This window comes from Mus caroli, chromosome 1, assembly GCF_900094665.2.
Source record: "Mus caroli chromosome 1, CAROLI_EIJ_v1.1, whole genome shotgun sequence".
Taxonomy (NCBI): domain Eukaryota; kingdom Metazoa; phylum Chordata; class Mammalia; order Rodentia; family Muridae; genus Mus; species Mus caroli.
Genome location: NC_034570.1, coordinates 19,465,514 through 19,481,222, shown reverse-complemented (window position 1 = coordinate 19,481,222; position 15,709 = coordinate 19,465,514). Strand labels below are relative to the sequence as shown.

At 44.9% G+C, this 15,709-nt stretch overlaps 1 protein-coding gene across 1 annotated transcript; it reads left to right on the top strand.

Moving 5' to 3' along the window:
• Positions 1–1,426: 1,426 nt before the first annotated feature.
• Positions 1,427–11,489, top strand: Sdhaf4 (succinate dehydrogenase complex assembly factor 4). Its single transcript, XM_021170986.2, has 3 exons — positions 1,427–1,524; positions 4,120–4,269; positions 11,083–11,489. Exons 1-3 carry the CDS (start codon positions 1,470–1,472, stop codon positions 11,190–11,192), a joined length of 315 nt encoding a protein of 104 aa, XP_021026645.1. The 5' UTR covers positions 1,427–1,469; the 3' UTR covers positions 11,193–11,489.
• The last annotated feature ends 4,220 nt before the right edge of the window (positions 11,490–15,709 follow it).

Genomic DNA, 15,709 nt, shown 5'->3' with positions numbered 1-15,709 from the left:
AAAAGGGGAGAGACCAGCGGGGAATGTGGGAACAGAGCTGGAGGTAGTAGCAGGCGAAGACAAGCTGTTGCTAGGTCTCTGGGAGGTGTCTAGTGGAATTGCCTGTAAACTAACACAATTCAAACATAATTATTTAAGAGCAAATTGCTACCTTCTTCATAATTGGATAAGTGAATTGATTCTCTTGAAGTCAGCCCTGTCTCCCAGGCTGCTTAATACTATAGTGCAGGTTGGGAGCTGGTGAGATGGCTCAGGAGTTAGGAATATGGGCTGCTCTTTCAGAGGACCTGAGTTCAATTCCTAGTAACCACATAGTGACTCAGGACTATCTATAGAGGGATCTGATACCCTCTTCTGGCATGCACATATACATGTAGACAGCACTCCTGCGTCAAAAACAAAAATACAAACAAAACAAACAACACAAAACCACTCTAGTGATGAAAAGGCACAGGTCAAGTCAGTTGTGCTAGCCAGTAAGTCCTGGGAAGAGAAAGACAGTTAAATGTACATTGGTGTCTTTGTTCTTATCACTGTGGCTATTGTATTAATGGATCCACTGAGCTGTGCTAGGGGGAAGGTGAGGTGATCAAGGTGTTCTTGGGGGTCAGCACTCTTGACCGAAAGATGGGAATTTAATGGATCACTCGTCTGACCAGCTATCAGTTTGTTTTTTTTTTTTTTTTTTCTAATAATGGGGGGAAACTTTTAGCTGTCATACTTTAAGGGTTTTAAGCTCAATATTTTTAAAAGATTTCTTTTGTACGAGTGCTTTGCTGGAACGATGTATGTATGTATGCAAGTTTGCATGCCATGTGTATGCCTAGTGCAAAGTCCAGAAGAGTGTGTCAGACATTCCGGAATTGGGGTTAGAAACTAGTTGCCATGTTGGTGCTGGGAATAGAACCCAGGTCCTCTGAAAGAGAAGCCATCTCTCCAGCCTCAGTGTTTTAAAATAATTTCTAACAGATCCTTGTCATGGAACAATCTCAATAATCAATTCACATGACAATATTTGAACGTACTAAAAATTTTTTAAAATGTGGGAATCTGTAATCTAATTAAATGTTTTATGTTAGGTATTTTTAACTACAGATTTATGGAGCAATTAAATTAGGGTGATTCAAGTTTCCATCTCTGTATTGGACTTTGAACTTCCCTCCTTAAAGCATCATACACTAAGGTGGTGTGAACTTTAGAATTTATTACTTTCGTGCAGGCTTTTGGTTTTGTCTTTTAAGTCCATCGGAATGGCTAAGAGCGCTGCCCAGGTACTGTGCAGGACCAAGGTTGAGGACTAGGCAATTCAGGATTACCCGAGGCCGTTGAGCAGTTGTGGGTGGCCAGGGACACAACCAAGCTCCGCCCTACTCTGCCCTCATTGACGCCTGCGCAGAGGCGCGGGCTCCCCTTGTGGAGCGCCCCGCCCACCTTGGTGCGCGTGCGCAGACGCTGTGGGAGCCGGCGCAATGGTCTCCACGATCCTTTCCGTTTCACGGATGACTTTCGTCTGGAGAGCAGCAAGTAAGGCCATCCGCCCGGGGTCCCGAGAGTTGGGGGCCCGCGTGGGAAGCCGAGTTCCGAAATGCGAGGGCGCAGGCGCGGAGACGCTGCCGCGGTGGCTGCAGAAGCATTCGCGGTGCTTGGCGTAGGGTTTCGAAAAGCGCCTCGCTCTTAGATGTGGCTAGAAAAGTATGGAAAAGACCGGTGTCATTAATTTACAGGTTTATTTACATCAAGAATAATTTATACCCGGACCAGGGACGCATGCCTATAGACCCAGCACTAGGCTGGCAGAGGCATGAGAATCTCTGAGTTCAAGGTCAGCCTGGTTCAAACGTTGGGGAAGTGCACACGTAGAGCAAAGAACAAAATAAAAATTGCACAAAGCCAAGAACTGTTAGAAGAGATGCCCTCGTCTTTCTGTAGAAGCTAACGTTTTCAGAACTATTGCATTCTTTCTCAATATACCCCTCAATTATCATATCAAAGAGCACGCAGAATGCAAGTTTACTTGATGACAACCCTGAGAAGTTATGTAAACCAAAGACAGAATTACTGCTTTCATAACAAGTGGCCTGGTTTTTATTTTACTTTTTAATGTTTCCCTTCAAATACTTAATACCTGTTGGCTGTTAAAATCTTAAATAATCTGTGAGAAACCGAAAGGGTCGCTCCAAATCCTTATTTCTGTTTATCCAGCATTCCAGTGTTTTGAAACAAAAGAAACATTAACAAACCCGTGTACGAATGTGATAGACCTTTTCCATTAAGTGCCTGTATGATGTTTTCTTCCTGGAAAGGATTTTATGTTGATTGTATTTATTGCTTTTTCTAGCAACTCACAGTTCGAGATCATACCACACTGAAATGTATCCTCGTGCATCCTTGGACAATTCTAGACACATCAGTATAGACTGCTACACCTGCTGGTGTGTGTTTCCCCGGGCCCCAGCACAATGGATCCTTAATTGATGCTGATTTAATGATTCTGCTGTCAGGGTCAGGGCAAGCCTGGTGCTTCCTTAGTCAAGGAATTGAAATTAAAACCCATACTGATTATAAAATATCAAGGACACTTTATTTAAACCCTTGCTCTGCAAGAGATCAGTAGGCCAGAGTGAAGGAGGCCCAATTCGTTGCCTCTGGTCTTTTATGGAGCTACAGGAAGAGAAGGATGGAAGTAAGGGGCATAGCTTGGGCGGTTCTCACTCTGATTGATATTTTAGGCAGCATTATCAATTTTTGTGTATGTTCCTTCTCATAATGCATCTGACTTCAATAATACACCTGCCAAAATTAGCATGGCATAGTAAATAAAAGATTTTCCTTTAAAAAAAATACACTTTTTTTGGCTCAGTTTGTCTTACTGAGTGTTTTACTGGTTGATTTTGTACGCCAACTTGACACAAGCTGGAGTTATCACAGAGGAAGGAGCCTCCCTTGAGGAAATGTCTCCATGAGATCTAGCTGGTTTTTTTTTTGTTTGTTTGTTTTTTAAGATTTATTTATTTATTATATGTAAGTACACTGTAGCTGTCTTCAGACACTCCAGAAGAGGGCGCCAGATCTCGTTACGGATGGTTGTGAGCCACCATGTGGTTGCTGGGATTTGAGCTCTGGACCTTCGGAAGAGCAGTCGGGTGCTCTTACCCACTGAGCCATCTCACCAGCCCCCTGTAGCTATCTTCATATACTCCAGAAGAGGGAGTCAGATCTCATTATGGGTGGTTGTGAGCCACCATGTGGTTGCTGGGATTTGANCTCAGGACCTTTGGAAGAGCAGTCGGTGCTCTTAAACGCTGAGCCATCTCTCCAGCCCGAGATCTAGCTGTAAGGCATTTTCTCAATTAGTGATCAAGGGTGTGAGGGCCCATTGTGGGTGGTGCCATCCCTGGGTTGGTAGTCTTGGGTTCTATAAGAGAGCAGGCTGAGCAAGCCAGGGGAGGCAAACCAGTAAGTAACATCCCTCCNTGGCCTCTGCATCAGCTCCTGCTTTCTGACCTGCTTGAGTTCCAGTCCTGACTTCCTTTGGTGATGAACAGCAGTATGGAAGTGTAAGCTGAATAAACCCTTTCCTCCCCAACTTGCTTCTTGGTCTTGATGTTTGTGTAGGAATAGAAACCTTGACTAAGACAGTGAGTAAGCACCAAAACCCAGTATAGGCCAGATGGGCCTTTCTGGCCCAGTATTGGAACATGGGGAGAGTACAATTGTTATTTAGAGAAGAGAAAATCCCATTGTCCAAAGAGGAATGTACATACATCCTGGTGTCTTGGGGTGTCTTATGTCACTAAGAGGTTGTTAGGTGCATCTCTTGGAGAAAGGTATGTGTGCATAGTATATACACATAAGGAAACTAAGCTGCCAAGTACATTATTAGAAGAGGACTCTGTGCATAGTCCAAACTAGGTGGAGTCTAAGGTTGCTGAACTATCTCCCCTATGCTTGACTGTCTCATTGCTTTATAGCTCTTCTTGAAAACTTGTAACATTGGTTATCTCCAAGGCAGGGAAATATCCTATCCATGTAGAATGAAGGGAAATACCCTATTGTGTAGAATGTAGGTGTTCAGAAAGGAATTTTCACTGTATGCCTTTGTCCTTCTTTCTCCATTAGGACCATCTCTTCTGAATCATTCTTTGAGGAAAATGAGTTATCAGGAAGGAAAACCTGAGCCTGCAAAGCAAGCCCTTAAGAAGTCAAAGCTGCCACTCGGTCGTTTTGACTCACTGGAGGATTCACCCGAAGAGAGAGACCCACTGCAGAGTGAGTAGTGGTTAGTAAACCCGTGTCCATACTTAACATGGCAAGGTCGATGCTCATTACTGGAAAAGGTGAAAGAAGTGAAATATGGTCATAATTGTTATTATCGGTTATAAAGGATATAGTGAGTAAAAATACCATATGTACTATCCATATGTGTAGTTGTTACTTCTTTTAAAAAGTTCTGGGTTGGTGAGATGCCTCCGTGCATGAAGTACTTGTAGGACATGCATGAGGGCCAGAGTTCAGATCCCATCACCCTTGTGGTAGTGGCTGCGGCAGGCAACCCACTATAAGTTCACACTCAGAAGACACTGGGGATCCCTGGGGCAAGTTGGCTACCTAGACTAGCTAAGTCAGCAATCGCTGAGCTCAAATGAGAGACCTTGCTTCAATGTCTAAGGTCGAGAACAGTGAAGGGAGACACACCTGAAGTCAGTCTCTGATCTCAGCATGCACATGCATACAAGCACATGGGTGCACACACAGTGGCACACACACATTAAACATGCATATACATACCACCACCAAAAAAAAGTCTTTCTAGAGCTAGAAACGGTGGCACATGTCTGCAGTACCAGCACTGATGCCAGAGAATCGGGAATGTGAGAGCAGCCCGGACAACATAGACTGTCTCAAAAAAAGGGCTTCTAAGTTCTTAGTACTTACTTGGTTTTGGGCAGGGGAGGGGTTGTTTATTTATTTGGTTTTTACTATGCTTTTATTACTCAAAAGGTAAAACATATAAGATGAGATCTTTGATACAAATCACAAACCTGCATTTGTTGAGAAAACTTTTGGCTGTTAAGAAAGAAAAAGAATCAGCTGCAGTAGGATTATGACTACCGTTCAGGGGAAAGCCGAGGCATCGTTAAGGTACAGTGAAGAAGCTGGCCCTCAGAAAACGATGGGAACTGCATATCAAGACAGCTCCCATTCTCTTAACTAATATTAAACCTTCCTTCATACCGGCTCACTAAAGGAGAGGAGCATCTCTTAGCTACTGTCAGGCCAGAGCAGCCACATGTGGGCTCGGCTCTCACTTCTGATCTTAAGCTCCCTGAAGAGAAGGCTGGTAAGCAAGCTCAGCTCAGATACCCACGGCTGAGCCCCTCAGAGCGACCGTTAGATGTTTAGATAGGAAACAGCTCAACACAATTGTTCTCACGGCAACACGGTAGCTAAGGACCCAGGCCAGATAGCTTCAAGATGAGCAGGGTTGGTGCACACCCAGGTGAATCTCTTAAGTTCAAGGCCAGCCTGGTCTACAGAGCAAGTTCCAGGCCAGGCAGGGGGTACACCGAGAAACACTTTTAAACAAAACAAAACAAACAAAAAAAACAACCAAGGGCTGGAGAGATGGCTTAGTGGTTAAGAGCACTGACTGCTCTTCCGGAGGTCCTGAGTTCAAATCCCAGAAACCACATGGTGACTTACAACCATCTGTAATGAGATCTGATGCCCTCTTCTGGAGTGTCTGAAGACAGCTACAGTGTACTTATATATAATAAATAAATAAACCTTTAAAAAAAAAAAGCCAGAAGCAACAACAAAAAAGAATGAAGAGCTTTAAATGTTTTTATAAACTAAACATAATTTACCTTTGTTTTTATTTTTTAATTTTATTACCTTAATTATGCATATATGTACATGCATGTCTCTTTCTGTGTGGATATGTGCATGCAACCAGAACCGTGGGATCCCTGGAGCTGTTATGAAAACAGTCGTGAGTCCCCTGCATCGCTGCTCGGAAGCAAACTCTGGTTCTCCCAGCCGTTGCCCCAGCCCTGTTGTTCCCACTTTGATTGCATTGGGTGACTTCTCATGGGGAGACATTTTAAAAGCTCAGTCCACCTCAGATAGGGCACCAGTAGATCAAGGAAATGCTTCTGTCTAATTGATGAGCCGACAAGTTGTTTGTGATTGCCGGGAGGAGCATGGGGAAGGGGTGTCGTGGTTACTTTCTCTCATCACTAGGAATGTGTGTTTAGCTCACAGTTTAAGAAGGGGTGCAGTCCATCGTGATGGAAGACGTGACGGCAGGAGCGTGAGTTGACTGACAGTCACCTTGCGTCTGTTGTCAGGAAGCGGAGAGAGGCAAACGCTGGTGCTCAGCTCTGCTTTCTCCTCCTCCAGATCCCAGCCGTGGTATGGGGTGGACATTTGGAGTGGATCTCTCTCTCTCTCCGAAAGCTCACTCCTGGCCATGTGTCCCCTGGGTCACTTTACATCTTGTCAAGTTGACAGTCGAGATTAACTGTTCCACAAGGCTGCTTACAGAAATATAGGCAAATGAAAACCAGGAAGGAAGTTCATTGTTGGCTTACAGTTCTGCAGGCTGAGATGCTAAAAGCATAGCTGGCATCCGGGCTTCAGGTCCTGCTTGTTAGAGAGAGGACATGAGATAGACGAGAGGCAGACGTGGGGCAATGTGTATCAGTCTCTTCATTTATTAGTGCCCGGCAATCACATTCAAACCACCATTCCTTAGAGTGCCAGTAGACAAGCTTTCAGCCTTCCTTGAACAGTCCACAACCTTCATTTGTGTCAACCCAGCACTTCTGGAAGTTTCCAGTTCAGCTTCTGGTCCTCTTTCTTCATCTTCCCTGTTGCTTCTGCCATTTCTCCCAGGGCTCTTTGCAAACTCATTTGTCTCAAGCCAACATCTGAATGTGGGTTTTGCCAGGCCTCTGTCCACACCTGCCCTAAGCATCCTCAGAAGATCCGTACCTTCCTCAGACAACTTTAAATTCTCATATATGCTTCTCAGTTGTCCTGTCTGATTTGTGTGTGTTCCAAACATCTCAAAATGGCTGCTTCTGAAATTCAACATACCCTGTGCCCATGCTTTCACCCCACCTAATTCCTCCGCCAGCCTCTTTCCTTCTGCTCTCCTCTCTAATAGTCTCCATCCTCCAGTTCATAGAAGTCCAATGTCCAGGGTCATTCATTAGAGCCCCACTGTTTCCTGTAGCCAGTTATAAGCCAAGTCCCTGTGATTCTCCCTTAACTTCTCAGACTCGTTCCCTCTTGCCCTCCCAGTAGAGCCCCAAAGCAAGCATATCTAACTTGTTTCCTTTAAGTCTTGGTTTTGTTCCTTTTTTTAAAGATTTATTTATTTATTTTATGTATATGAGTACACTGTAGCTGTACTGATGGTTGTGAGCCATCATATGGTTGGTGAGATTTGAACTCAGGACCTTTGGAAGAGCAGTCAGTGCTCTTAACCACTGAGCCGTCTCTCCAGCCCCAGTTCTAAGGAAAATTTTTAGGCTGTCCTGTTGCTGAGCATATGTCTCACTACTGAGATGATAAAGGAGCCAGGCATGATGGCTTACACGTGGAATTACCCAGGAGGCTGCTAATGTGGTGTAGTGATTGTTAGGTCAGCATAGGATACATTACCAGACTCTGTCCTGTGATAAAAAAATAAATAATAAATAAGGTAAGCGGAAGATGAGATACATAGCTATCTGCGAGCATCTGGTGGTAATTAGCACGGCAGACTAAATAGATCAGAAAAGGGTAGTGTGGTGAAATTGAAAGGAAAAGTAAAACCTTGACAAATAGATGTGCTGGGAAGATGTTTAAGAGAGAGGAAGGTATGGCCATGCAGAGAGACCACAGAATGTGGCACATGCCAGACATGGCTAATTGGCCTCTTTGGCCTCAGCATAAAGTATAGGTGGTAGATTAATAGAACGTCAGGCTTTTTCATGCCAAATCTGAGGTTAGGGGCTGGCAAGACAGCTCAGTAGCTAAAGATACTTTCTTAATACCAGTGGGTCCAGTCCCAGGGGTTCCAACACACACAGGAAAGCCCCAGTTCCTGAATACCATCCTCTGACACACACACCGTAGCACACACAAAACACAACACACATATTCACACGCACAGGCAATCAATGTAAGTAAAATACTTTAAATCTGGGCGTGGTCAGTGAAGGAAGTGGGGCTAAGTCATTGGAAGAAGGCAAACCTGAGAGGCCTGCAGGCCCGGCCTCTCTGGCCTCCTTCCAAACACATACATCGTGGCGCAGGCCTGTGATGCAAACACAAGGAAGATGGAAGCAGAGTCACAAGTTGAAGACATGCAGCCTGGGCCACATGACATCCTACCTCAGGGAGGAAAGAAAGACTTGTTTTGGTTACAGTCTCAATATGTAGCCCTGGCTAGCTGAGCGGGAGCTCCCTGTGTAGACCAGGCTGGACTTCGGCTCACAGAGATCCTCCTGACTCTGCCTCCCAAGTGTTTGGATTAAAGGCGTGCGCCATGTGTGGTCTCGTTTTTAAAAATACTTTGGGCTGGGGATTGCTTAACCATTTTTATTTAAGTGGGATCTATGTATGTGAGTCGGTGAGTTCTCCCAGATGTTTGCGGACATGTAGGCAGCATGAGGTTAACATGACAGGGTGATCTTTTGTGTCTTTTTAATCAATCCTAACCCCACCTCTTTCCACACCCACTGATCTGCCCCCACCCCCTGTCACTGTGCTCTTTGTAGGATTTTAGATAAATGCGAGGCTCTATAATCTTCCATGCCTGGCTCTTTTGCTGAGTCTACTGTGGAAGAGAAGAGGGCCTGCGTTAGAAGATACTTTAGCTTCTGTACCCATGTGCTTGAGATGTAAGAGGCAAAAGCAGGTAGGTTAGCAAATTACGGCAGCGGTAAGAGATTATGGTAGGTGGTAGTAGAAGAAGGGAAATTCAGGAAACTTTTGGGTACAACAAGCACAAAAATTAAACAAATGCAGAGATAAGAAAGGGGAAGATTGTGCTCCCAGAGGAGAGAGCTCAAGTACGGCTGACTCGAAGAAGAAACATTCAGGGGATAAGAAGGTCTAGTGTCGGTCAAAGTAACATGAACCTCCTTAGGTTGCCTCAGTGTGTGATTGTCCCTAGTATGGAGTTGAGATGATGAAGGCTGGGGGTGGATGAAACTATAATCCAGTATTCATCTTTGGAGCAAGATAGAACAGTGAGTTACTACACTCTAGAGGCAAGCATTGGGTAGGCATGTGGCGTGGGATTCAGCAGAAGAGAGCCCGTCAAGGTTTGGTGGTAGATGTCAGCACTGAGAAGCGTCACAGCGTGCATATGTGCATGTGCGTGCGTGTGTGCGTGTGTGTGCGTGTGTGTGTGTGTATGTGTGTAAAGGGTCTCGTAGTCTAGACTAACCTGGGATTACTAGGCTCAAGAATTTCCCCTCTTCATTTCCTGAGTAGCTGGGGCTGCAGGTACACACTAAACCCAGCCCAGCTTATTCTTTTCTTCTCCCAGTGATGTTAAAGCCCTGACCCCAAATGTGAGGGTGTTTGGAGATAGGTTCAGATCATACGGGTGAGAGCAGGGCCCTTATGAGAGACACTGGAAGCCTCACTCTCTCCCTCCTTCCCTTGGATGACTCAGAAGGGACAGTCCACAGGTCACTCCAGCCCAACCAAGCTTCTACTGGGTAAGCCACACAGGCTGTGTATTTTGCCTCAACATTCCCAGCTGTCACACTCAACCCCAGGAGTGAGGGACAAAGACAAGCTTCAGTTAGTTACAGGGGTTCACAGGGACATCACAGATGATCTCCAGAAAACAATAATGCCAAGGGTAGGGAAAGTTAGTCATGGTACAGCAAGGACACAAAAAGGACGAAACCTTTGGAAAGTTTCAGGGTGAGATTCCATATCTTCTTTGGTATGTCTGCAGAGGGGCTGTGTAATTTGGGGGCAGTGATCTTTGAGTTTTCCAAAAATATACCACTTAGGATCAGAGGCTGGCTTTTCATCTGCTCTTTCTACACACACATAAAGCAGGATGGCGTGTGGGTTGGTTGCCTTCAGGCTCGGTCTCAGCCTTCAGTCTCAGTGCCACACTGAACGACTCTGTGCACCTGCGACATGGGGACAGTGTTGTTTCCTGTCTCATGTGGTTATTACATGGAGTGAGCGAGTTACTGTGTATAAAGAGCTGAGAATTGAAAGCCCAGAATCAGGTTGTAACCAAAGGGTCGTTTGACCCCGGGATTTAACAACAACATGCACAGGATTAGTAACACCTAACGCCAAACAGCAATAATACCAAATTGACTGATTAATTAAAATTTAAAATCCTTGCCCAGGTGTGGTGGCAAATCCTAGCACTTGAGAGGCAGAGGCAGGCAGAGCTCTGTGAGTTCAAAGCCAACCTGGTTGACAGTGTGAGTTCCAGGACACCCAGGGGTACACAGAGAAACCCTGTCTCAAAAAAAGAAAAAAAAAATGAAATTCTCAGAATTTGGCTGGACTTATAGTGAGGACTTTTATCAGGAACATGCAATACATGTATGCATTCATAATTATACCTTATATTCCTAAAACCATCTGCTGACGCCAAAATCCTGTTACACAGCAGGGATGCTCATAAATAGAACCTGTCAGCTGAGACAGACCTTGTTCAGTTCAACACTAAGGCAAAATTGGGAAGCAAATGGAGACATTGATCTTGTTTCTGAACCTTCCAAGTTCAGGGAAGCCGCTGTCTGTTCTCTGTCCTTCCCTCCTGTCGGGTCCAGCACCACTTAGGAAACTACTGTCCAGTGGTTTTTAGACTTGAAAGCAAACAAGAGTTGGGGGTCACTAGTGTCGGTGGTAAGGGTGATAGAATGTGAAAATGCATTGCTCAAGTTCTGGGGGCAGAAGAGAAGGAGCCCCATCACAGCTCCTTGAAAGACTGGGATGACCCAGGCACTCACACCTAGATCATGCAGTCCTGTCCTCAACATTGACCACACCATTTCTCTCCATCTGTGCTGACTGCCTTCTCCATATTTCTGTCTTCCTTAGAGTTTCCGGATGATGTAAATCCAGTTACCAAAGAAAAAGGTGGACCCAAGGGCCCAGAGCCTACGCGATATGGAGACTGGGAGCGGAAAGGACGCTGCATTGACTTTTAAGTCACACAGTCTCACAACTGAAGAATCATTACCTGAACTGTTTACTTCAAGTTGTTTTCTTTTCTGTATCCTTTAAATGTGTAATTTCCATCATATGTCCTAAAATGCATGTGACAGCTTTGAGTAGCAAATGCTGCTACAGATCAGGAATGTGGAAACGCTTCCATTAGCGTCTTAACCTCACCTTACGTGTGTCAGGGCAGAGTCTGGGATGGGAGCAGCAAGTCTTTGCCATTTATTTAATCAGTTGCTTATAAAATACACATGTAAATAAAGACCTCTTGAAGATTTTCTTTAGATTTATTATTTTATTTTTGTAAGTATGAGTGAGTTTTTTTCTGTATGTAAGTATGTGCTTAGAGCCCGTGAAGGCCAGAAGAAGGCATTATACCCCGCTGGAACTGGAGTTGTGGGTGGTTGTGAGCCACCCTGGTTGCTGGGAACTGAACCCAGGACCTCTGCAAGAGCAATAGGTGCCAAGACCTCTGTGCCATCTCTTCCCCTCCTCCCCATCCCCAAAGTACTGTGTCTGTGTGTACATACACGTGAGTGCAGTTGCCCTCACAGGCCAGAAGAGGGTGGCAGATTTTTCTGGGGCTGGGGTTATGGACTGGTGTGAGCCTCCTGTCCTGGGTTGCCACGAACCAAGCTCAGGCCTTCTGTAAAGCTCTTCTCTCTCTTAACCACAGAGCTGTCTCCCCAGCCCCAGTAAAGTGGCTTTTACACAGTCATTTCTAAGACTAGGTGTGCTGGTTAGTTTGGGTCATGTTTCTGTAGGCTAGAGCCATCTTGGAAGAGGGGACCTCAGTTAATAGAATGCGTCTATCAGACTGGCCTGTAGGCAAGTCTGTAGAACGGTTTCCTGACTAATGACCGATGTGGGAGGCCTAGCCTGCTGTGGGCAGTGCCACCATTGGTCAGCTGGTCCTGGATTGTATACAAAAGCATGTTGAATTAGCCACAGGGAGCAAGCCACTAAACGGCTTTCCTCTGCTTCAGGTCCTGCCTCGAGGAACTGCTCTTACTGCCTTGATTTCCCTTTGTGATGGATTATTACATCTGTATAATCTGTGAGGTGGAATAAACCCTTCCCTCCCGCCGAGCGGCTTCTAGTACATGTTTTATTAAAGCAATAGGAACCAAATTGGGACACTAAAACAATTGTGTGTATGTGTGCTGTGCATGTGTGTGTACATGCGTGTGTGCATGTATGTGGTCCTAAGCACAGAGGTCAGAGGACAGCTGTGGAGATTAGTTCTCTCCCCTCCGCATAGGTCCCAGGGGTGGAGCACTAAGGACCTCAGGCTCATGCAGTCAGCTTTTGCCCCAGTAAGTCACCCCCCAGGCCTCATAGTGACTTTAAGTGTAGGTTAAATAATACAGTAGAGTTCATGAAGGCCACAGTAATGAGACAGAATATTGCATTTGAAGCTAAATGAGCTAAATCCAGTCCTGCCCCCACTCCTTGCTGTCTATGTAATCCTGAACATGTTACTCAATGTCTTTGTACGTCTGTATCCTTTTGTGTAAATGGGAGATGATACTAGTTGGCAGGACACTTGAGTAGATTAAATAAATGAATCTGTCTTAGTTAGGGTTTTATTGCTGTGAACAGACACCATGACCAAGGCAAGTCTTATTAAAAAAAAACAAAAAACAAAAAACAAACAAAAAAAAGCCATTTACTTGGGGCTGGCTTACAGGCTCAGAGGTTCAGTCCATTATCATCAAGGTGGGAGCATGGCAGTATCCAGGCATGGCGCAGGCAGAACTGAGAGTTCTACATCTTAATCCAAAGGCTGCTAGTGCAAGACTGACTTCCAGGCAACTAGGCAACTAGGGTGAGGATCTTAAGCCCACATCCACAGTGACACACCTACTCCAACCAGGTCACACCTATTCCAACAAGGCCACACCTCCAAATAGTGCCACTCCCTGGTCCAAGAATATACAAACCATCACAGAATCCATGCATATTAGAGTTCCTGAGAGAAAACCACAGGTGTGTGTTTGTGTGTGTGCGTGTGCAAAGACAGAGAAGTTATGAAGAACTAGTACAGGAGTAGGTTCTTTCTCCACTGTCTAGATTCCTGGGATGGAACTCAGGTCGTCAGACTTTTAGCAGCAAGCACCTTTAGCCACTGAGCCATCTCACCCTGAGGCAGAGTTTGGGAAAAGCCTGGACAGTATAGTAAGAACCTACTCCCTTCCAAGCAAACAAGAATCCCTTTCTGAGGCACCCTTGTAGATGTCCACAGACAGTTTCAGTGTGCACACCATTCACAGCAGAGCAAAAGGCATGGCTTTCCTTGTGTTCCCTATTCTGATCCCTGAATGGATTTTTCCAGATCACTAGGCCGTCCTGTGGGAATGATCAAGAAAAGCAAAATTTGAAATATATGAATTAAATTACTTTGATATCTTCACATGAAAGAATCATTAGTTTAAAACAGTGATAATTTCGGTGGGCAGAATGAAATGTGTATTTGTAAGACAGCAAATTAGAAAAGCAGGGGGAGAAGTTTCTGTTGTGTTCATTTTGATAACTCGACGGCTCCTATCCCATCGATACCTGGGCCAGACCCACTACACATCTCAAGCACTACACATTTTCTGTGGTGCTGAGGCTGGGCCTGCAGCCCCCTGGCTATGTGAATTGCTTAGAAAGAAAGGGTGTGCAGAGCTAATAAACACTGCAGACAGACAGACAGACAGTGCAGTGGGCTGATCATTAAATGACGTCAACTGTAAGTGCAGTTTGATAGAGGCATAGCTGAAATCATTGAAGAGGATAAACTTTTTAAAGTTTTAAATGTATTTTATTTTATGTGTATGAGTATTTTGCTTGCATGTATGTATGCACACCATATGCATGCCTGGTGCCTGAGGAGGGCAGAAAGGGGCACTGCATTCCCTAGAACTGGAATTATAGATGGCTGTGAGCTGCCAGGTGGGTGCCGAGAATCAAACCTGGGTCCCCTGCAAGATCAACAGGTGCTCTGAACGTCTGAGCCAACTCTCTGGCCAATGGAAGATCATTCTTAAATTAACTGTGACCAGAGGCTAATTTTCATGTTAATTAAACTCGATTTGCTTTTGTCACCTATGAACCAACGTAAGTTCCTTTCTTTAAAAAGATATTTCTATTTCATGTGTGTCACTGTTACCTGCATGTGTCTGGGAGCCCCGTGTGCATGCAGTGGCCTTAGAGACCAGAAGAGGTGGCAGAGGTCCAGAAACCGGAGCTCCAAATGCTTGTGAGCCATGGGCAACATTTGTTCTCTTTCTTGTCAGTTCTGCTAAGTAAAAATATTTTGAAAATCTCCTGTAATTTAGTCAACCAAATTAGTGAACATTCATTAAATTAACATTTTGAAAAATACTATGTTAAATTAGTTTTGAATTGTTAGTTGAATTGATCATAAGAAATCAAAACTGTGCTGGTCTAGACTACTTAGCACAATATGTGAGAAAAGAGTTTATATACTTCAATAACGTATATAATATACAGTAAATGAGAGTCATTCCATTTATCCCAGGATACAGGAGGCAGAGGCAGTTGTGTTTCTGTGAGTTCAAGGCTGGCCTTGTCTATATTCCAGGACAGCTAGGGCTAAGTGGAGAGATCATGTCTTAGGAAAACACACATACACACACTCACATACTTGCTAAGCAAAATATGAGATAATAAAAATCTCTGTTAATATTATCATATTTTAGGACAGCAAGATGCTCAGCAGGTAAAGACCCTTGTCACCAAGCCTAATGACCCTAGTTCAATACCCGGGACCCACGTGGTGAAAGGAGAGAACGGACTCCCTCAGGCTGCCCTCTGACCTCCAGAGGCACACACAAAATAGATGAATATAAGAGGTCTTTTAAAAGTAATCTATCTTATGTCCTTTATCAGGTATATTAATGGCATGAGAATGTTGGTATTCACATCCATCAAACATTGATGAGAAAACTTGAAGACTATCAGGTTCGCGGCTTACTGCAAACAAGTGGCTGTGGTGAAAATGACAGCACTCAGTATCCAACCGGAAGCAGAGTCGACTCGGATTCCTCTCTTCTACTCCTTGCGATCCGCCATCGCCTTCCTGCTTCCCAGCCATAAATGAGTATGGCAGGGCGATGTTGTGTGGATGGTCAACACGCTCTCAGGATCAAGTAAATTAAGTCAATTGAGGTAGACCCGCCCTGAAGGAGGGAAGCCTCATGACCTGTGCTTGGGTCCTGACTGCTTAAAAAGGAAACTGGTTGAACATGGGAGTCTTAGTTAGGCTTCCTGTTGCTGTGGATGAAACACCTTAAGCAAAGAATTTGGGGGAGCAAAGACTTTATTCGGCTTATGCTTCCACATCACAGTTCGTCATCAAAGTAAGTCAGGACAGGAACTCAGGCAGGGCAGGATCCCGGAGGCAGGAGCTGATGCAGAAGCCATGGAGGGGTGCTGCTTACCTGTTGGGTCCCCATGGCTTGCTTATGGGAGCACCCGTGTTAGAACCCAGGATCAC

Excerpts from the sequence above, each read along its gene's own strand:
- Sdhaf4 (XM_021170986.2), top strand. The coding sequence starts at position 1,470 with ATGGTCTCCACGATCCTTTCCGTTTCACGGATGACTTTCGTCTGGAGA. Across the intron at positions 1,525-4,119 it reads TTTCGTCTGGAGAGCAGCAA|GACCATCTCTTCTGAATCAT; the intron begins GTAAGGCCATCC and ends TTTCTCCATTAG. Across the intron at positions 4,270-11,082 it reads AGAGAGAGACCCACTGCAGA|AGTTTCCGGATGATGTAAAT; the intron begins GTGAGTAGTGGT and ends TGTCTTCCTTAG.